Raw genomic sequence first — 16,272 nt, 5'->3', positions numbered from 1 at the left:
ATAATAACAAGGTAGAAAATATTTTATCCATCTCTATCTTTGTTTGTAAGTAAGTATCTAAAATTTTGATTAAATAACATCTTTAATTACAAAATGACAATATAAAATTTGAATTGTAAGTATTATTATGATATAATTATAATGAGATTAAGATTTATGAAAGAGATGGCTCCTCTTTAATCCTTAGCATGTATTAATTAAGATTTAAAAGGCTTATAAAAGCGATTTTGCAATCATTCGTTCTTATTTTTCTTGTTTCTGTTTTCTGTTTCCCCCCCTTTAATAAGCCCCACTTTTGTTAACTCGCCTCTCTATCTCTCTCTCTCCCCCTCTATTTCTCTTCTTCGCTCTCGTTCTCGTTCTCGTTTTTGGCTGTTGCTTTCAAAATTCTCTCCGTTTCTCCCTCTCTTTTCGATTTGATCGTGAGATTTCAATTCCGGCGTTTGACTGGCCTGTGTTCCGGCAATCTTAGTCGGATGACTCAGCATCCCGATCCGCCACGGTCGAAATTCCCGGCGACTCGATTCAAACAATGGTACAATTCGTTTCTTCTTTTTTATCTCAGATCCAGACCTCTTTGATCTCCATAGGACCATCTGGATGCCGAATCGTTTGATAATCACCCTCCGTTCGTTCTATTCGGGGTTAGATTTCATGCATGATCTGTCTAGGTCTGTTTTGCATCAAGTGCATGATTTGATCGGTAGCTTGTGGATTGTAACCTAGGGTTAGGGTTTATTGGGTGAGATGTTGAACAGAATCATTAAGCGCGGACACCGTAAGCCCTCGAAGTCCGACGCTAATGATTCTGGGGTGTTCGGATATAACACGCCAGGGTATCGCAATTCTGGATCAGTCTCCACCTCGAATGTGGTCGTGAACCATGCCTCCCGAGCTGCTCCACCGATGCCTGCGCCGAATTCCAATGCTCAGCCCGGGGGTCAAGCAATTGTGGCTGCCCCGCCTTCTGGCGCCATCGAGACCCTGCCTTTGTTCCGCGACGTACCTGCTCCAGACCGCCAAGCCTTGTTTCTTCGGAAGTTGCAAATTTGTTGTTTCCAATTTGAATTTTCGGACACTCTGAAGTCAGTCCGTGAGAAGGAAATAAAGCGGCAGAGTTTGCTTGAGCTTGTTGATTTTATACAGTCCGGGTCTGGGAAGATTACAGAAAATGTTCAAGAAGAAATGATTCGGATGATATCAGTGAATATTTTCCGGTGCCTACCGCCAGCTTCCCATGAGAATACAGGGGCTGAGAACACTGATCCAGAAGAGGAAGAGCCCTATTTGGAACCCTCATGGCCCCACTTGCAGCTTGTTTATGAACTGCTTTTGAGGTATGTTGTTTCATCGGATACAGACACAAAGATTGCAAAGCGGTATATTGATCATTCCTTTGTGTTGAAACTACTTGATTTGTTTGATTCGGAGGACCCCCGCGAGAGGGAATATTTGAAAACTATCCTGCATCGCATATATGGGAAATTCATGGTACATCGTCCCTTTATAAGGAAGGCAATTAATAATATTTTTTATCGCTTTATATATGAGACAGAGAGGCACAGTGGCATTGGTGAGCTTTTGGAAATTCTTGGGAGCATAATAAATGGTTTTGCTTTGCCAATGAAGGAGGAGCATAAGTTGTTTCTTGTGCGGGCTCTTATACCGCTCCATAAGCCAAAGCCAATTGCAATATATCATCAGCAGCTGTCATACTGCATTACACAGTTTGTTGAAAAAGATTACAAATTGGCAGATACTGTTATAAGAGGTTTGTTGAAGTATTGGCCTGTTACCAATTGTCAGAAGGAAGTTCTCTTTCTTGGTGAACTTGAAGAAGTACTGGAGGCTACCCAGGCGGCAGAATTTCAACGCTGCATGGTTCCTCTTTTCAGACAGATTGCACGCTGCCTAAATAGTTCACATTTTCAGGTTTGCAGACTTTTGACATTAAAGTTTTTTTTTTTTCAATAAATATTTGTATGGCCCGCATTTATCTAATTCATATGCATTTAATGTTAAAAATCTGCTTTTTCCGGATGGAAATTTTTTCAACTTTTAGATGTTTTTTATTAATTTGCATTATTGTGGGGAAAAAAAAGAAGATATAAACTTGTTGGATATGGAATTATAGCGTTTGTTGAAATTTATTGAGCTGAGTAGTTGTCAATGATCTTTTTCCTTTGTTTTCTCTGTGATGGTTATTGTGCTCATTTTATTCCTTATTTTGTTGATGGCATTTTTATGTAATTGGTGTTTCTAAGACGAGGCAGTTGAAGCTTCCTTTTTTTTGTGTGCCTCTTCTTTTAGAGAGGAAATTCATGTCTAAATTTAGTTTTGCCTTTTCCTTATATATATATAAATCCTTTAATGTTCTTATAATTAATCTTTATCTATATCATATTCTAGGTGATGTTATAAGCATGACAAGGTTTAGGAATGAGCCTCAAAATGATATAAATATTGATGGAGGAATACTCTAATGGGAAATCTACTCATTATTAAAGGGGAATGATTTCCCTAATTAATATAGTCTTATTTGGAAATAGACTAACAATGACATTAATTAAGGAGCTTAGAAAAACTTAACAATGTTATTTTATTTAAGGGCTTGAGTTAGACTTTGGATGTATGTAGATAACATGAAATTGAAGAGATGATTGCAGATTTTTATAGAAAATTGTATTCTAAGGAAATTTACGATCGGTTGATGATTGCAAGATTCAGTTGGAGTCTCATTGAGAAGGGGCAAGGTGATGAGCTCTCTATTTAGAAAGACTTTTTGAAGTTGAGAAGGTTAGAGAAGTTGTGTTTGAGATGTAAAGACATAAGCCTCCAGGTCTTGATCATTTCATTCTAGCTTATTTCCAGGATAATTAGGAGGTAGTAAAAGTTGATATTATGAGATTTTTTCTTGAGTTTCTTTGTAATGGGTTAATTGAGAGGAGCATGAAATCAACTTTTATCATGCTTTGATACCATTTGGCAGCACTTTAAAAAAAAGTTGTGTATTACATCTCACTTCCTTGTGCAAAAAGTGCTGTTTGACATATTCCTGAAAAAACACTTACAAAAAAAAGTGCTAAAAAGAATAAGTTTTTTTAAGTGGATTCTGAGAAGCAAATAAAGATGGCCTTTTTTGCCACTTTAAAGTGGATATTGTTCATGCATGAACCTATCAGAGCCGTAGTGAAAGCGAGCCTTAGTGAAAGCGAGCCTTCATTGGCCTGAAAATCATTTTTTTTATGGTTTTCAATTGCTTTGGCAACTTGTTGCCAGAATATTTTAGTATCTTGAATTGTTTTTTTTTTTAAATTTCTATTAATGGTTTTCAACTGTTTGCGACATAAAAAACAAAAAACTGAAAACTATTTTTTATTTTTTTTGGTTTTCAATTGCTTTGGTTTGGCAACTTGTTGCTGGATTTAGTATCTAGAATTAACGTTTTTGGATTAAATCATTTATTTTATCTGTACTTTTATTAAAATAAAAATAAAATGATCTATGAATTTAAAACATAATTAACATAAAAATGCCCATAAATTTAAAAAAAATATAAAAATAATAAAAGCCTTTACAAAATAGTTTTACTTTATTTCAATTGTGATATACATAAGATTGTTCTTGTAAAGTGAATTTTGAATATAATAAATAAGTAAAAAAATTATAATATCTTTTATTTTATTATTGTTTTTTTAATTAATACTATTTTGTACTTTTATTATTTTAATCATATTCTATAAATGTTATTTGATTCATGGACAAAAATGAGCATATGTTTAATCAAAATTTTAATTTATTTTACTTCTAGAAATACTAACCAAATAGGTTGCTGGTTTTTGATTTTTAGTTTGTGTTTCTAGTTTTTAGATTTACTTTTTGATTTTTGCTTTCATAATTTTTGATAGTGATACCAAACAGCCCCTTAGCTGATTTATTGAGAGTTTTTGTGTCTTTTACGCATTTTCCTAAAGTGATTTACATATTTGATTTGAGAAGTTCTTCTAGTGCCTTTCTTCTAAATCGTTTTACCTTCATTTATTGAATTCTTTGATTTCTTAGTCTTTTCTACTCCAAATTTGTGGTTTTGGTGAAGCGTGGGTGATACTACAAGCACTAGGTGACTTCATGTTAGTGAAGTTTTGCGGTTGTGGGAAAAGTAAGAGGTACAAATTTGAGTTATGCTTTGCATGCTATTTTGTGGACATTGAATGCGATGATTTTCAGGGACAAGAGGCAATGTTATCATGTTTGTTTTGGAATAGGGTGGTTATACTTGCTTCCCTTTGAGCATTTGTCTTTGGGGATGTTTTGGCCTTTTGAGGTATTTTTTCATTTGACTTGCATAGGGATTGGAAGGCTGCCGTCTTGTAAGCATGGTTATTAAAATCGCGATCAGGATCTTAGGATCGTACGATTCTATGATCCAGATTCACCCAAATGATCCTAGATTCACCCAAATGATCCTAGTTGCAACAAAAATCAGAATCAAGTAGAATCGTATAATTGTAAGTAGAATCATACCGATCCTACCCTGTTACGTGGATATGGATTTTTTTTCCTTTTTGGGCTTCAATAATGTGGTCCAATACATGTTTTTATTCGCCCAAAGGCGCCAAAAGGTTTATGTTTTTGTTCCAAAGTCTTCTAAAACTGGGGCAAGGTGGCTCCCAGCCTCCCATCAGTGGACAGATTCAGCAGAATCTGCGCCTGATTTCACTGGAGTTCAACACCTCAGTCTTCTACTCATTGAAATTTAGCAACCATGCACCTGAATTTCTCTCCTGTTCGACAACTAGAGAGCCCTCTATCTGGTGACTGGTGTTTGATCAGCAGCAGCTAGCAGTCTTGCTGTTTGATCAACTGTTCTTTGGTGTTCAACAACCAGAGTTCCTGGGGTTCGACAAAAATTCAGCCCTCATTCCTCTTCCTTCTTTGGTGTTCGACAAGAACACATCAGTCATCTTAAACAGAGTTTTTGTTTGATCAGCAGCAGCCAAGAAAAGAGCCAAGCCAGCTGGCCCAGCAGAGCTGCAGAGGTATGCTTTGAAACGAATTTTTTTCTTCTTGAAAAGGCTCAATAGTGAGCACTGTTTTTCTCCTTCTTCTTCTCCTTTTCTTGCTCTTCTTCTTTTTCTTCATTTTATTGTTTGAACTCTTTATTGTATTTTTAACTTCTTATACTTGCTAATTTACTAACCAAGTTTTTAGTCTTTAGACTTGTCATTAAGTTCTACATATATAATTTTTTAATATTTATTTTACATTGAAAGTAGAATCTTACGATTCTCAATCTGATTCTACGATTCGATCCTGCAGACACCTCCAATGATCCCATTTAGAATCCCAATTCTAACAACCTTGCTTGTAAGTTGTAAATGTTTTCCAAATTTTCTTTTGGATTTCTTGTTCTCCATTTATTTTATTTATTGACTTCTCTTTCTTTAGTGAAATTCATGTTTTAACTTCTTTTTTTTTATTGAGGAGATATTGGGACATTATATGGAGAAAATATGTGATCTAGGCGATACAACAAGCATTATTGATAAGGGCTCCAATCATACACGCGCGCCCGCACACACACACACACACACACACACACACACACACACACACACATATATATATATATATATATGTATTTTTCCCGGAAGAAGGTGTATTTAAAAGCAAAGGGGATGGGTCCAGTGGATTTTGATTTTATTTTTATTAGATTGTACTGATTTTTTTGCTTCTATGAATTTTTTTAATATACATACTTATGTTGTGCATGTCAGTAAAGCTACTAAATTGTGTATCATCCAAAACTCTGGCTTGATAGTGTTGGCTGCTATATCTTAATCATTCATAAGAAGGATGACCATATTCTTGTAACTTGTCTTTTGTGTTGGTTGTTTGTGTTGTGAAGTTCTTCATAACATGGATTTCAGTGAAAGTTGCATTAACATGCTTTGGCTGCAGTGTGGCAATGAAAACGTGCCATAATTGTTTTTGCTGGATCATCTACAGTACTTTCAAATCTTTTCACTTTTCATTCTCTAGGCCCATTTTAACATTAAAAAAATGTTGTCTCTATAAAAGAAAATACAAAATGTTATTATAAGCACTTGGGGTTGGCTACATGAGCACTCTTTGCTTTTCTGTTCTATTGAGGGATGTGTTTTGGTTAGTTGTGAACATGTATTTTGCCCTGATGTTGTATCTGGGGCTGTATTTGGGTTAGCTGTAGGTAGGGCCATAATCGGTTTTAGTCAGTTCAGTTATAGGAGGCAAAAATGACCACTGGACTGAATTTTTTGGTTTTAAATTTCTCCGAACCAAGAGAGGGAAGTCTTTTAGTCACTAAATGGGTAATTAAAAGGAAATAGAACAGTGGGCCTAGCTTTATCAAAAAGGGAGTTGGGTCTGCCTTAGAAGATAAGAGATCAGGTTAGTACCCAAGCCCAAAAGATTGATGGAGAAACCGGCAAGGAAAATACTGAGACCAGAGATGCGGAAGAAAATACAGAAATCAGCCCACAGATGAAGGCTTCCAGTGAGCATATTCAGGTTAATTTATCCTAAGGATATGACTTATCTTACCAAAGACCTAGATATGAAATCAAGGGTGGAGAAGACTGATATGGCTCAAGGGGAAGTAGAGATTACTGACAATGTAACTAGGCAGCAGGTATGTATATAGGATCTGGTACTACAATCGTTGCAGCAGAAAGAGGGCAGGTTTTCTAATGAAAATGACCCAAGTTGTAGCAAAGGGACACATTCATTTGTATATGAAGATACTAAAATTGATGAGTTCAGTGAGTATGAGAGGAGCTCAGAAGCAGGTGATGACCTAAGCAGCTTTTGTGATTTTGCCCAACCTTCTAGTCGATCGGTTGAGAAGGGAGTTAGATATGGGAGGAGAATATAATTGGCAAGAACTTGTCGGAGATTTGGGTCTGATGAAAAAGTGGAAGAGTTATTACTGAGAAGCAATCTTATACACATTAGCTTGCACAAGAAGAGAGTTCTTTATTGTCCTCTGATATCGAGCAAGGATTAGATAATTCTCTTAAGCATAAGTCTAGTCAAAATACAATTTCGATTGACTAGGTGCATTTGTCCTCTGCTCCTGAGCTTATTCCTATTAAGGTGGATGTTGGTGTTAAGTCCTTCAGGTGTCGAGAGGGGCAATGATGAGGAGATAGCTGCTCCAGTGGGCGATTTGAATTCTTTGGAACCTGGAAAAGGTATTCTTCCTATTCCTATTTAGTCCTTTTTTGATGATTCTTTATGCCACAATGAGGGAACTAATAGGGAGTGCCTTTGGTGCTGGGCGAGGGGGTTAGTGAGAGGGATTATAGAGACTCGAATGAGCTCTTAAATGTTGTGGGGTTGAAGTTAGTGAGTCCTGCAGGAGTTGAAGTTAAATTGGGGATGAGTCCAAGAACTTACGAGAGGAAGAAAAAGGACTCACTAACTTCAACTCCTGCAGGACTCACTAACTTCAAAGGTGGAAAAAGAGTTAAATTTTTTTTTTCTGCCATCAATTATAGGGAGGGAAGGGGACAGGGAAAGGGGGTAAGCGTGTTAGACTATGAAGATTATTAGTTGGAATGTTAGGGGTCTAGGGGATGTTAGGAAGAGAAGTCTAATTAGGGAGGTTTTGTTGAGGAATTAGCCTCGATATCGTCTTAAACTAGGAGACTAAGCTTGAATTAATAGATGGGGAGGTAGTTAGAGGGATTTGGGGAGAGCGGTGTAAGGATTGGGTCTTTGTACCTTCTCGGGGCGCGGAGGGTGGCATTCTAGTGTTGTGGGGCGCACTAGGTCTATTACTAGAATGGGCAGTTTTGTGGGCTCTCTCTCTCTCTCTCTCTCTTGCTTGATATTAGAGATTGGGGTCATTGGTGGATTTCCTATAGGTATGGCCCTTGTAGACCTGCTCTTAGAGGAAATTTTTGGGATGGGTTATTTTTTGTTTTTGGCTTATGCTCACCTAGGTGGTTAGTGGGAGGTGATTTTAATGCAGTTAGGTTCCCTTAGGAGAAACAAAAGGTGGGTGGCAGGGTTCATGTCTCTATGCAAAAGTTTGATTTGGTTAGTAGGGAGTGTGGGTTGAGGTATCTTTCGACAATGCTAATTTTACATGGTCAATGGGTGGGGCTAGGGAGGTCGCTAGTAGAATCTATAGGTTCTTGTTTTCCATTGATTGGGAGGAGTTTCCTAATCTTTCTCAAGTGGTGCTACCTATACCCACTTCTGAACGTTTTCCTTTCTAGTTGGAATCTAGGAAAGTGTCTTGTGGTCCCACCTTGTTCAGGTTCAAGAATATGTGCTTAGAGCATGGCTCCTTCTAGACCTTGGTTAGGGACTCGTGGAGAGAGGAAGTGGAAAGGGCTGAGGAGGGGTTCAGATTTATGAAGAAGTTCAAGAGGTTAAAAGAAAATTTGAAAGAACAGGGAGGTGTTTGGAGACATTAAGATCATTCTAGGAGAGTTGGAAGAGTTAGATAGAAAGGAAGAAGTAGTGATCCTTTCTAGGGAGGAAGAGGTTAAAAAGGTTTCTTTGAAGAACAATTTAGAAGAGCTAACTTTTAAGGATATGAAATGTTGGAGGCAAAAAACAAAGCTTAAATAGGCTAGATATGGTGACTGTAATTCTAAGTTTTTTCATAGGATAGCCAATGGAAAAATGATGAAGAATTTGATTATGGAGTTAAGAGGTGGATAAGGGGTTTATTATCTCGGATCCTATTGTAATTGCCTCTGAGATTACTGATTTTTATTATAATCTGTATACTGAAGAGGATGAGAGTAGATTGATGGTGGAAGGATTAGAATGGGATCCTTTGCTTGTTGATAACATAGCTTGGTTGGAGAGACCTTTTGAGGAAGAGGAAGTTAGGGCTACAACTTTTGGGGTGGAGAGGAATAAAGCTCTTGGACCGGATGGTTTTAATTTAGCTTTTAATCAAGGTTGTTGGATGGTGGTAAAGAATGACTTGATGAAGGTTTTCAATGAATTCTTTTGGAATGTGGTTTCTAGTAAGAGTATTAATTCTACATTTATAACTTTGGTGCCTAAGAAAGTAGGTCTATCAAGATCTCTTAACTATATACCGATTAGTCTAGTTTCAAGTGTTTATAAAATAATCACCAAAGTGCTAGCTAAGAGGTTAAATGTGGTGCTTGATGAGACTATTTCTAAGGCCAGAGTGCTTTTGTTGGGAGTAGACAGATTGTGGATGCAATCCTGATTGCGAATGAAACTGTTGAGGATATGAGGAGGAGGAAGAAGAAGGGGCTTGTTTTTAAGTTGGACTTCAGAAAAGCTAACGATAGAGTTGAGTTGGAACTTTATGGATAAGATTTTTGTGAGGAAAGGGTTTGGAGAGAGATAGCGGTAGATGGATGAAAGGTTGCATGTCTAATGTGAATTTTTGCGGTGATAGTGAATGGTGAGCATAAATCTTGGTTTAAGGCCGTGAGGGGGATTAGACAAGGAGATTCCCTTTCTCCGTTCTTGTTTGTGCTAGTGGCTGATATTTTGAGTAGAATGGTAGAGGGGGTTGTGGATAGAGGTTTAGTGAAAGGCCTTAAAGTGGGTAGGGAGGTGATCACGGTGTCGCACTTTCAATTTGGAGATGATACTGTCGTTTTTTAGAGGATCATAAGCCTTCTTTCATCAATATTTTGGGGCTCCTTAAAATATTTGAAAAGATTTCGCGGCTTATGATTAACTTGGGAAAGAGTGGTATTGCAGCTATTAACGTGCCTGCAGAGTATGTTAGGGATTTAGCCATGGAAGTTGGGTGTGCTGAGCTGGGTTGGCCATTGTCCTATCTAGGGATTCCTTTGGGAGATAACCCTAGATCATCTTGTTTTTAGGATCCTGTGTTGGGGAGAGTGTCCAAGCGTTTAGATGGGAGGAAGGGAGCCTTTTTTTCTTTGGGAGGGAGGATACTTTAATTCAGGCTTGTCTTTCTAGTGCTTTGTTGTATTTTCTTTCTATATTTAAAATTCTAATGGGAGTCGCTCGTAGGATTGAGAAAAGTATGAGAGATATTCTTTGGTCAGGGGTAGCGGGATCTAGGGATCATTGGTGGTTTGTAGGACTAAGAGGGAGGGTGGGTTGGGTCTTGGAAATTTGGTGTCTAGAAACACGACTCTTCTAGCTAACTGGCCCTGGCGGTTCCCGCTAGAGGTTTCTTCATTGTGGCATAGAGTTATCAAAAGTAAATTTGGACTTGATGGGAATGGATGGGGTAGTAATTTGGGTTTTAGATGCTCTTCAAAAAGTCCCTGGAAAGCTGTATCTCAAATTTACCTTTTCTTTATTCTCCATACTAAATTTGTTTTGGATAAAGGTTGTAATATCCATTTTTGGAAAGACCTTTGGATGAGGAATGCTGTTTTGTCCACCTTTTTTCCTTGCCTTTTTCGATTGAGTTTAGGGCAAAAATGATCCCATTTCTTCGTTTAGAGTAGAGTCGAACAGTCCTTTACCCTCTTGGGATTTCCATTTCAAGAGAGCCTTGAATGATAGGGAAACTCTGGAGTTATATTCTTTATGGATTATGTTGAATAATTGTGGGGTATCCTTTGAAAATGATAGCCGATATTGGTTGCTGGATTCTTCTTGAGTCTATTCTTGTACATCTTTCTTTGAATTCTTGGTTCGGACAAATTTTTCTTTTCCTCTTTTTACAAGGTTATATGGAAGGTCAAAGTTCCTCCTACAATCAAACTGTTTCTTTGGTTTGTTGTGCTTAATATGATAAATACTAATGACTTGTTGCAGATGTACAGACCTTTAAAGGATCTCCGTACTGATAGTTGTATGCTGTGCTTTAATTGTTCAGAGTCTGTTTCACACCTTTTCCTGCACTGAGATTATGCATGGAAGGTCTGGAACAAGTTATTTAATTACTTTGAATAAAGTGGGGTTTGTCCTAGAGCAGCAGAGGTGTTCTTGGCAATTTTTTTGGTGGGGTTTGGGAGGAAGAAAGAAGGAATTACATTATGGATTTTTGCTATATTTGCTGTGTTTTAGGGCTTGTGGAAGGAATGTAATGCGTGTATATTTGCAGGGAAGAAGTAACCATATTGGTTGGTGTGGGAAAAGATTCTGTTTATGACTTCTTTATGGTGCATGGGCTTTGGAAATTTCATCAAAAGTTCAGCGCGATTGGAAGACTCTTTTAAGGGCATCTTGAGTTTTTGTTGTTGGTTATTTTTGCAATTTTCTTTTTTGTTTTCCTGAGGATTATTATACTTTGTTAAGGAGATGTCCTCTACCCTGTTTGTAAATTCTATCTTTATTTAATGAATTTCTTTTTCTATCCAAAAAATAAAATAAAATTATGAAACCAAACCGTTGGTTTCCCTGTTTGATTTGGTTAAAATCAGTTTTTAAAAATTTTATGCTACACAGGCAGGCTTTAATGTGCTGAAGGCAAAGAGTTGAAGGAAGGAATTGCATTATGGAATCATGATATATTTTTAGTGTTTTGGGGCTTGTGGAAGTAACGTAATGCGCATATATTTGCAGGGAAGAGGTTACCATAGGTTGGTGTGGGAAAATATTTTTTTTATGACTTATTTATGGGCTATGGAAATTTCAAGGGAATGTGTGTTTCAGAAGTTCAGCGCTATTGGAAGTCTTTTTTAAAGAGCATCTTGAGTTTCTGTTATTGGTCATTTTTGCCATTTTCTTTTTGGTTTTCCTGTGGATTATCAGACTTTGTTAAGGAGATGTCCTCTATCGTGCTTGTAATTCTATCTTTATCTAAGGAATTTCTTTTTCTATCCAGAAAAAACAAAAATGAAACCAAACTGTTGGTTTCCCTGTTCGGTTTGGTTGAAATTGTTTCTTAAATTTTACTATACTCAGGCAGGCTTTAAGGGGAGCTTAGGTGTGACGGTAAGATTGTCGCCGTGTAACCTGAAGGTCATAGGTTCGAGGTGTGGAAACAGTCTCTTGTAAAAATGTAAGGTAAGGCTACATACTATAGATCTATTATGGTCCGTCCGTTCCCCGGACCCTGCATATGCGGGAGCTTTGTGCACCAGGTTGTCCTTTTTTTTTTTTTTTTTTTTAACTCAGGAAGGCTTTAAGGGGGCTGAAGGCAAAGAGCAGAATGACATTTAAAGCCTTTAGTGGGCTTAAGGCCCAAGCCTATTTGGCCACCGCACAGATGGGTTAAAGATGGGGATGGAGTCTGGTGTTTTATAGGGAGGGAAATCTTTTCCTTTCTTTTGTACAACTGATGTGGGACAGCAGGAGATAGGAATTCTGCAAGCACAAAGGGAGAGGGGAGGCTGGCCAGACGGGCAGTGGTGCACAGGCTGTAAGGTACTAGGGCTGTTGCCTACTTGGCCATTGGTAGTTTACAAGGTAGGGAGCCTCACAACCTCAATAAAATCCCATGACCATGTCTTCTGTCCAAACACTGTTTTGAGTAAAGATTAATAATTAAAAGAAAATTATAATTATACTATATATTTGTAAATTATTATCTTAAAAGTACTATAAGCTGACTAAATGATTAAATATATAAGAATATGAGTACACAACCAAAATTTAAAATTTTGTATAAAATTAGTACATATTTAACTCATTTATTTGGCTTTTCGGTTAGGTTTTAGTTTTGAAATCAAATCTGGAATTTTTGATTTTTTGAAAAACTAAAACTGTAACCAAGAACCAAAAACTGAACCGGAGCTTGGTTTGGTTTGGTCTGGGTCTGGTTTTCAGTTTTTTGGCAATTTTTGTACACCCCTAGCTGTAGGCTCATGTATTTTCTGAATGTTTAATTTCATGCTCCTTTTGGCCTGTTTTTTCTCCTCTCTCTTGCCCTCGTACATTATTAGACATTCTCAAGGTAAAATTTGGTAATGATCATTCCTCATCTATTGATAACACCAACTTTTGTATGATACTTTGCCTTGGAATTGCATGCCTCCCTATATGATTGCTATTCCCTCCGTTAATAAAAATGTAACCTTAGTTTTCTTTTAGGGATGCCCATGTTTCAACATCCTAATTTTTTTCTGCTCTCAAGAATAGGCATGTTGTTTCTCAATTGTATAGGTACTATATTAAATGGATTGTGCTAGCTTGACAGCAACTTCATCTCAGCTGAACATCTATTATTAACTTGGCTATTCATTTCTCATGTTAATGTTCTTTTTTATTTTTTCATAATGTTCCTGTCATGAGACCTAAAATTGGGCCTCCAATTCCAATTTTACATTCTCCTTAACTTTTTTCTCATGTCTACCACTATAAACAGAATCCATAATAGTTTTCAACAATCATTCAATGTTCATATTTTCATCCAAACTCCAACATGATGCTTATTATATATAGCACAACTGATCAGAATTAACTATTGCACATGATCAGATGAGTAACTGGCCATAGTTTCTTCCATCATCTCATCGTAAAAAGCAGTGGAAGCATCTGCAGTGAGCTTGCCTGCTGCTAGTAAATAACTAAGCCATGATATCACCTTTTCATCTTGTCGAGGAAACACTGACACTTCTGGAAACCTGAAGTGTTGCTGTTCTATACATGTCAGATACCGATACCTGATCGACACTCCCCAACATGTATCCATCACATGTTGGAAATTTATTTTTTATTTATATTTTTGGACACATTGAGACAAGTTCCAGACCATCTCCAGGACACTTCTTGCTCCAAAATGCAGCATTTTGTTGACCCTTATAATTCTGTTAATATTGCCCCTCAAGAAGTAAATAAATAAAATTGAGGAGAAGTTGAGAGATTGAGTCAAGAGGTTCGTTCAAATTTACTCTGCTCTCTAAAGCCAATGTCAGTTGTCACTCTGTTATCTTTATTTATTTATTTATTTATTTTCTAATGAGGCATGCCCATCGCCCACCATCAGCCATGTTGTTGATTTGCTTTTCGGTTGTTGGACCAATACTCTACAATACGAACGTAGTTGATGCTCATATTAAGTGTAGTTTGTAAACTGTGTATTTAATAATTTTGCATAAATGATGCTTATATTTTAAATAAAAAATTAACACAATATTTGTCATCTAAAATGAAAAACTTGCCTAAAAATATAATTATTTTAATTAATTAATGTATCCTTTCCATGTTGTATCCTCGTTTTTATTTGAAACTGTCAAATTGCTGTCAGTATGGTATTGTATGCGTCTCACATTATTATCAAGTGCTTCCTAGCATCCTGTTATTTTTGTAAAGTTGGATTCATGCATATGTTTTTACTTGCTGGGGTTCAGGCTTCAGAGGTGCTGATTGTTTAGAAAGGGCAAAAATGTCTAGGGAATGTGACATATATTTGCTTGTGTATAGGACCTTCTGGTCCATGCATATTAATGTATATTGGGCATGCACGTCAATAACATAACAATGTTAGGTTCTTGGTTCAAATCTTATTGGGTGAAAATTGTTTCTTGGGCCCACCTGAGGCTCATGTGGGCTGATTTACCCTAATCCACGGGCAGGGTTAGTATGATATCCAGGGCGGTGGGCTAATTTACATGTGTTTTCTGTTATCCCTAAATAGAAAGGAAAAACCAAAAAATGGCTATTGTTCAAGAACCCTTCCCATTATAAGGCTGATATTTGCTGTTGAATTTGTTTCACTCGTGTCGCTTTTGTGTTAGTTATAAACAATGTCTTAACACAAAATTTGTTGCGATATGTTATTTTAAGGTTCAGGGAGGAGGTTCAGTTTCTGTAAATGCACCATGAATTGTGACTTAGGAATTCTTATGTTGAGGCAATCTCGGTTTCTTTTTTCCTTTTTCCATTTTCTTAAAATTAGCATTTGTACAATTCATCAGGAAACAATCTGATTAGTTCCAAAGTTAACTTTTAGTGTTGCCCTATTCTTGGTAATTCAGTTATCTCTTCAAAGTTTGTGCTAAAGCAAATTTGTGTTTCAGGTTGCAGAAAGGGCTCTCTTTTTGTGGAATAATGAACACATTGTAAGCTTAATTGCCCAAAACCGTGGTGTCATTCTACCAATCATTTTTGAGGCATTGGAGAAGAATATTCAGAGCCACTGGAACCAGGCAGTCCATGGGTTGACTGTCAATGTTCGGAAAATGTTCTTGGAAATGGATATAGAGTTATTTGAGGAGTGCCAGCGGCTGTATGCTGAGAAAGAGGCCAGGGCCAAAGATTTGGAAGAGCAGCGGGAGTTGACATGGCAGAGACTAGCAGCTGCAGCAGCACAGGGAGGGGGCGAGGATATGGTCACAGTGTGACTGATTTCTTACTATTTAGCATCTCATCATTAAAAAATGCTGGATGGATGGTCAGATGTGCTCCTCTCCATTTTGATGGTATTCTTTCTTATTTCTTTTTGCTTTTTTTTTTTTTTTTTCACCCCTTCTAATTTTTTAAAATGTTGCTCTGATAATTGAAGATATCAGAAAGGCATCAGCTATCAATGTAATTTAAAATGTAATAGAATTTGTGAGTATTTTGCTACAGGTTAAGAATTATGTGAAGTGTTCCTTGTAATCATTCTCTCTCCCCTTTCCCCCTTTTCTTTGGGTCCAAAGGAAACTATTACAGAACGCAGCAGCTAGGGCTTCCAGCAAAGTCCCAGTGATCAGCAAGAGGAAACTTTATTCAGCAAGGAGACTTGGGAAGAATTTGTCATTCTCTGCCATGAAAATACTGCGATGTGCAATGCAGTGCGAACATGTACCGATAAATTACTTTGAATTGAAATGGTATTTGAAAACATCGATTTCAAGCTTATATTTGGATTTACGTGAATTCCAAAGTAAATATAATTTTATATTACTTTTTGTTTAAATTCACACAATTTTGAATTTAAGATTTGAAATCCATGTTTTTAAAATGCAAGATGTATCTATATAGCCCTTAGGAATTGAATTCTAACAAATATGTTGAATGCTTAATCCTGGGACAAGCAGTTTCCACCAAGAGTAACGGAAAGGGGGGGGCTTGCTTCTGGAATTGGGATAATTACATGCTTCATGCCAAAGTTGAGGATAATTAGCTTTTATGGTTATTTGTAGAATTTTTTTATTACAAAATGAGTTCGATTCCATGGGATGAAAATCGATTCTAGCCTATCTAGACTAGAATTGTGATTCCCCCATTCGCAGGAATTGTATTCTGATCGGAATATGATTCTATTCTTAATTTTGCAAACCAAACACAATGTGATTCCATTCTTGAGATTTGAATCCATTTCATGCTTGATTCTGGAAACCAAATGAGGGGTATGAGTTTGGCAATCCGCCT

At 37.0% G+C, this 16,272-nt stretch overlaps 1 protein-coding gene across 2 annotated transcripts; it reads left to right on the top strand.

Moving 5' to 3' along the window:
• The first annotated feature begins 235 nt into the window (after window positions 1-235).
• Window positions 236-16,045, top strand: LOC131168336 (serine/threonine protein phosphatase 2A 57 kDa regulatory subunit B' beta isoform-like). Of its 2 annotated transcripts, XR_009140281.1 has the most exons (3): window positions 246-1,932; window positions 14,934-15,335; window positions 15,558-16,045. XR_009140281.1 is itself a non-coding variant. In XM_058127673.1 (2 exons), the coding sequence occupies exons 1-2, from the start codon at window positions 748-750 to the stop codon at window positions 15,255-15,257; spliced, it is 1,509 nt and encodes a 502-aa protein (XP_057983656.1). In that variant the 5' UTR covers window positions 236-747; the 3' UTR covers window positions 15,258-15,516. The 2 variants fall into 2 exon arrangements, 1 of the variants encoding a protein (XP_057983656.1); XM_058127673.1 differs by lacking the exon at window positions 15,558-16,045 and having other exon boundaries at window positions 236-1,932; window positions 14,934-15,516.
• Window positions 16,046-16,272: the final 227 nt, after the last annotated feature.

The sequence above is a fragment of the Malania oleifera genome, chromosome 11, assembly GCF_029873635.1.
Source record: "Malania oleifera isolate guangnan ecotype guangnan chromosome 11, ASM2987363v1, whole genome shotgun sequence".
NCBI lineage: Eukaryota > Viridiplantae > Streptophyta > Magnoliopsida > Santalales > Ximeniaceae > Malania > Malania oleifera.
Note: the sequence above shows the minus strand (reverse complement) of the source record. Positions and strands in the feature narration are given on the sequence as shown.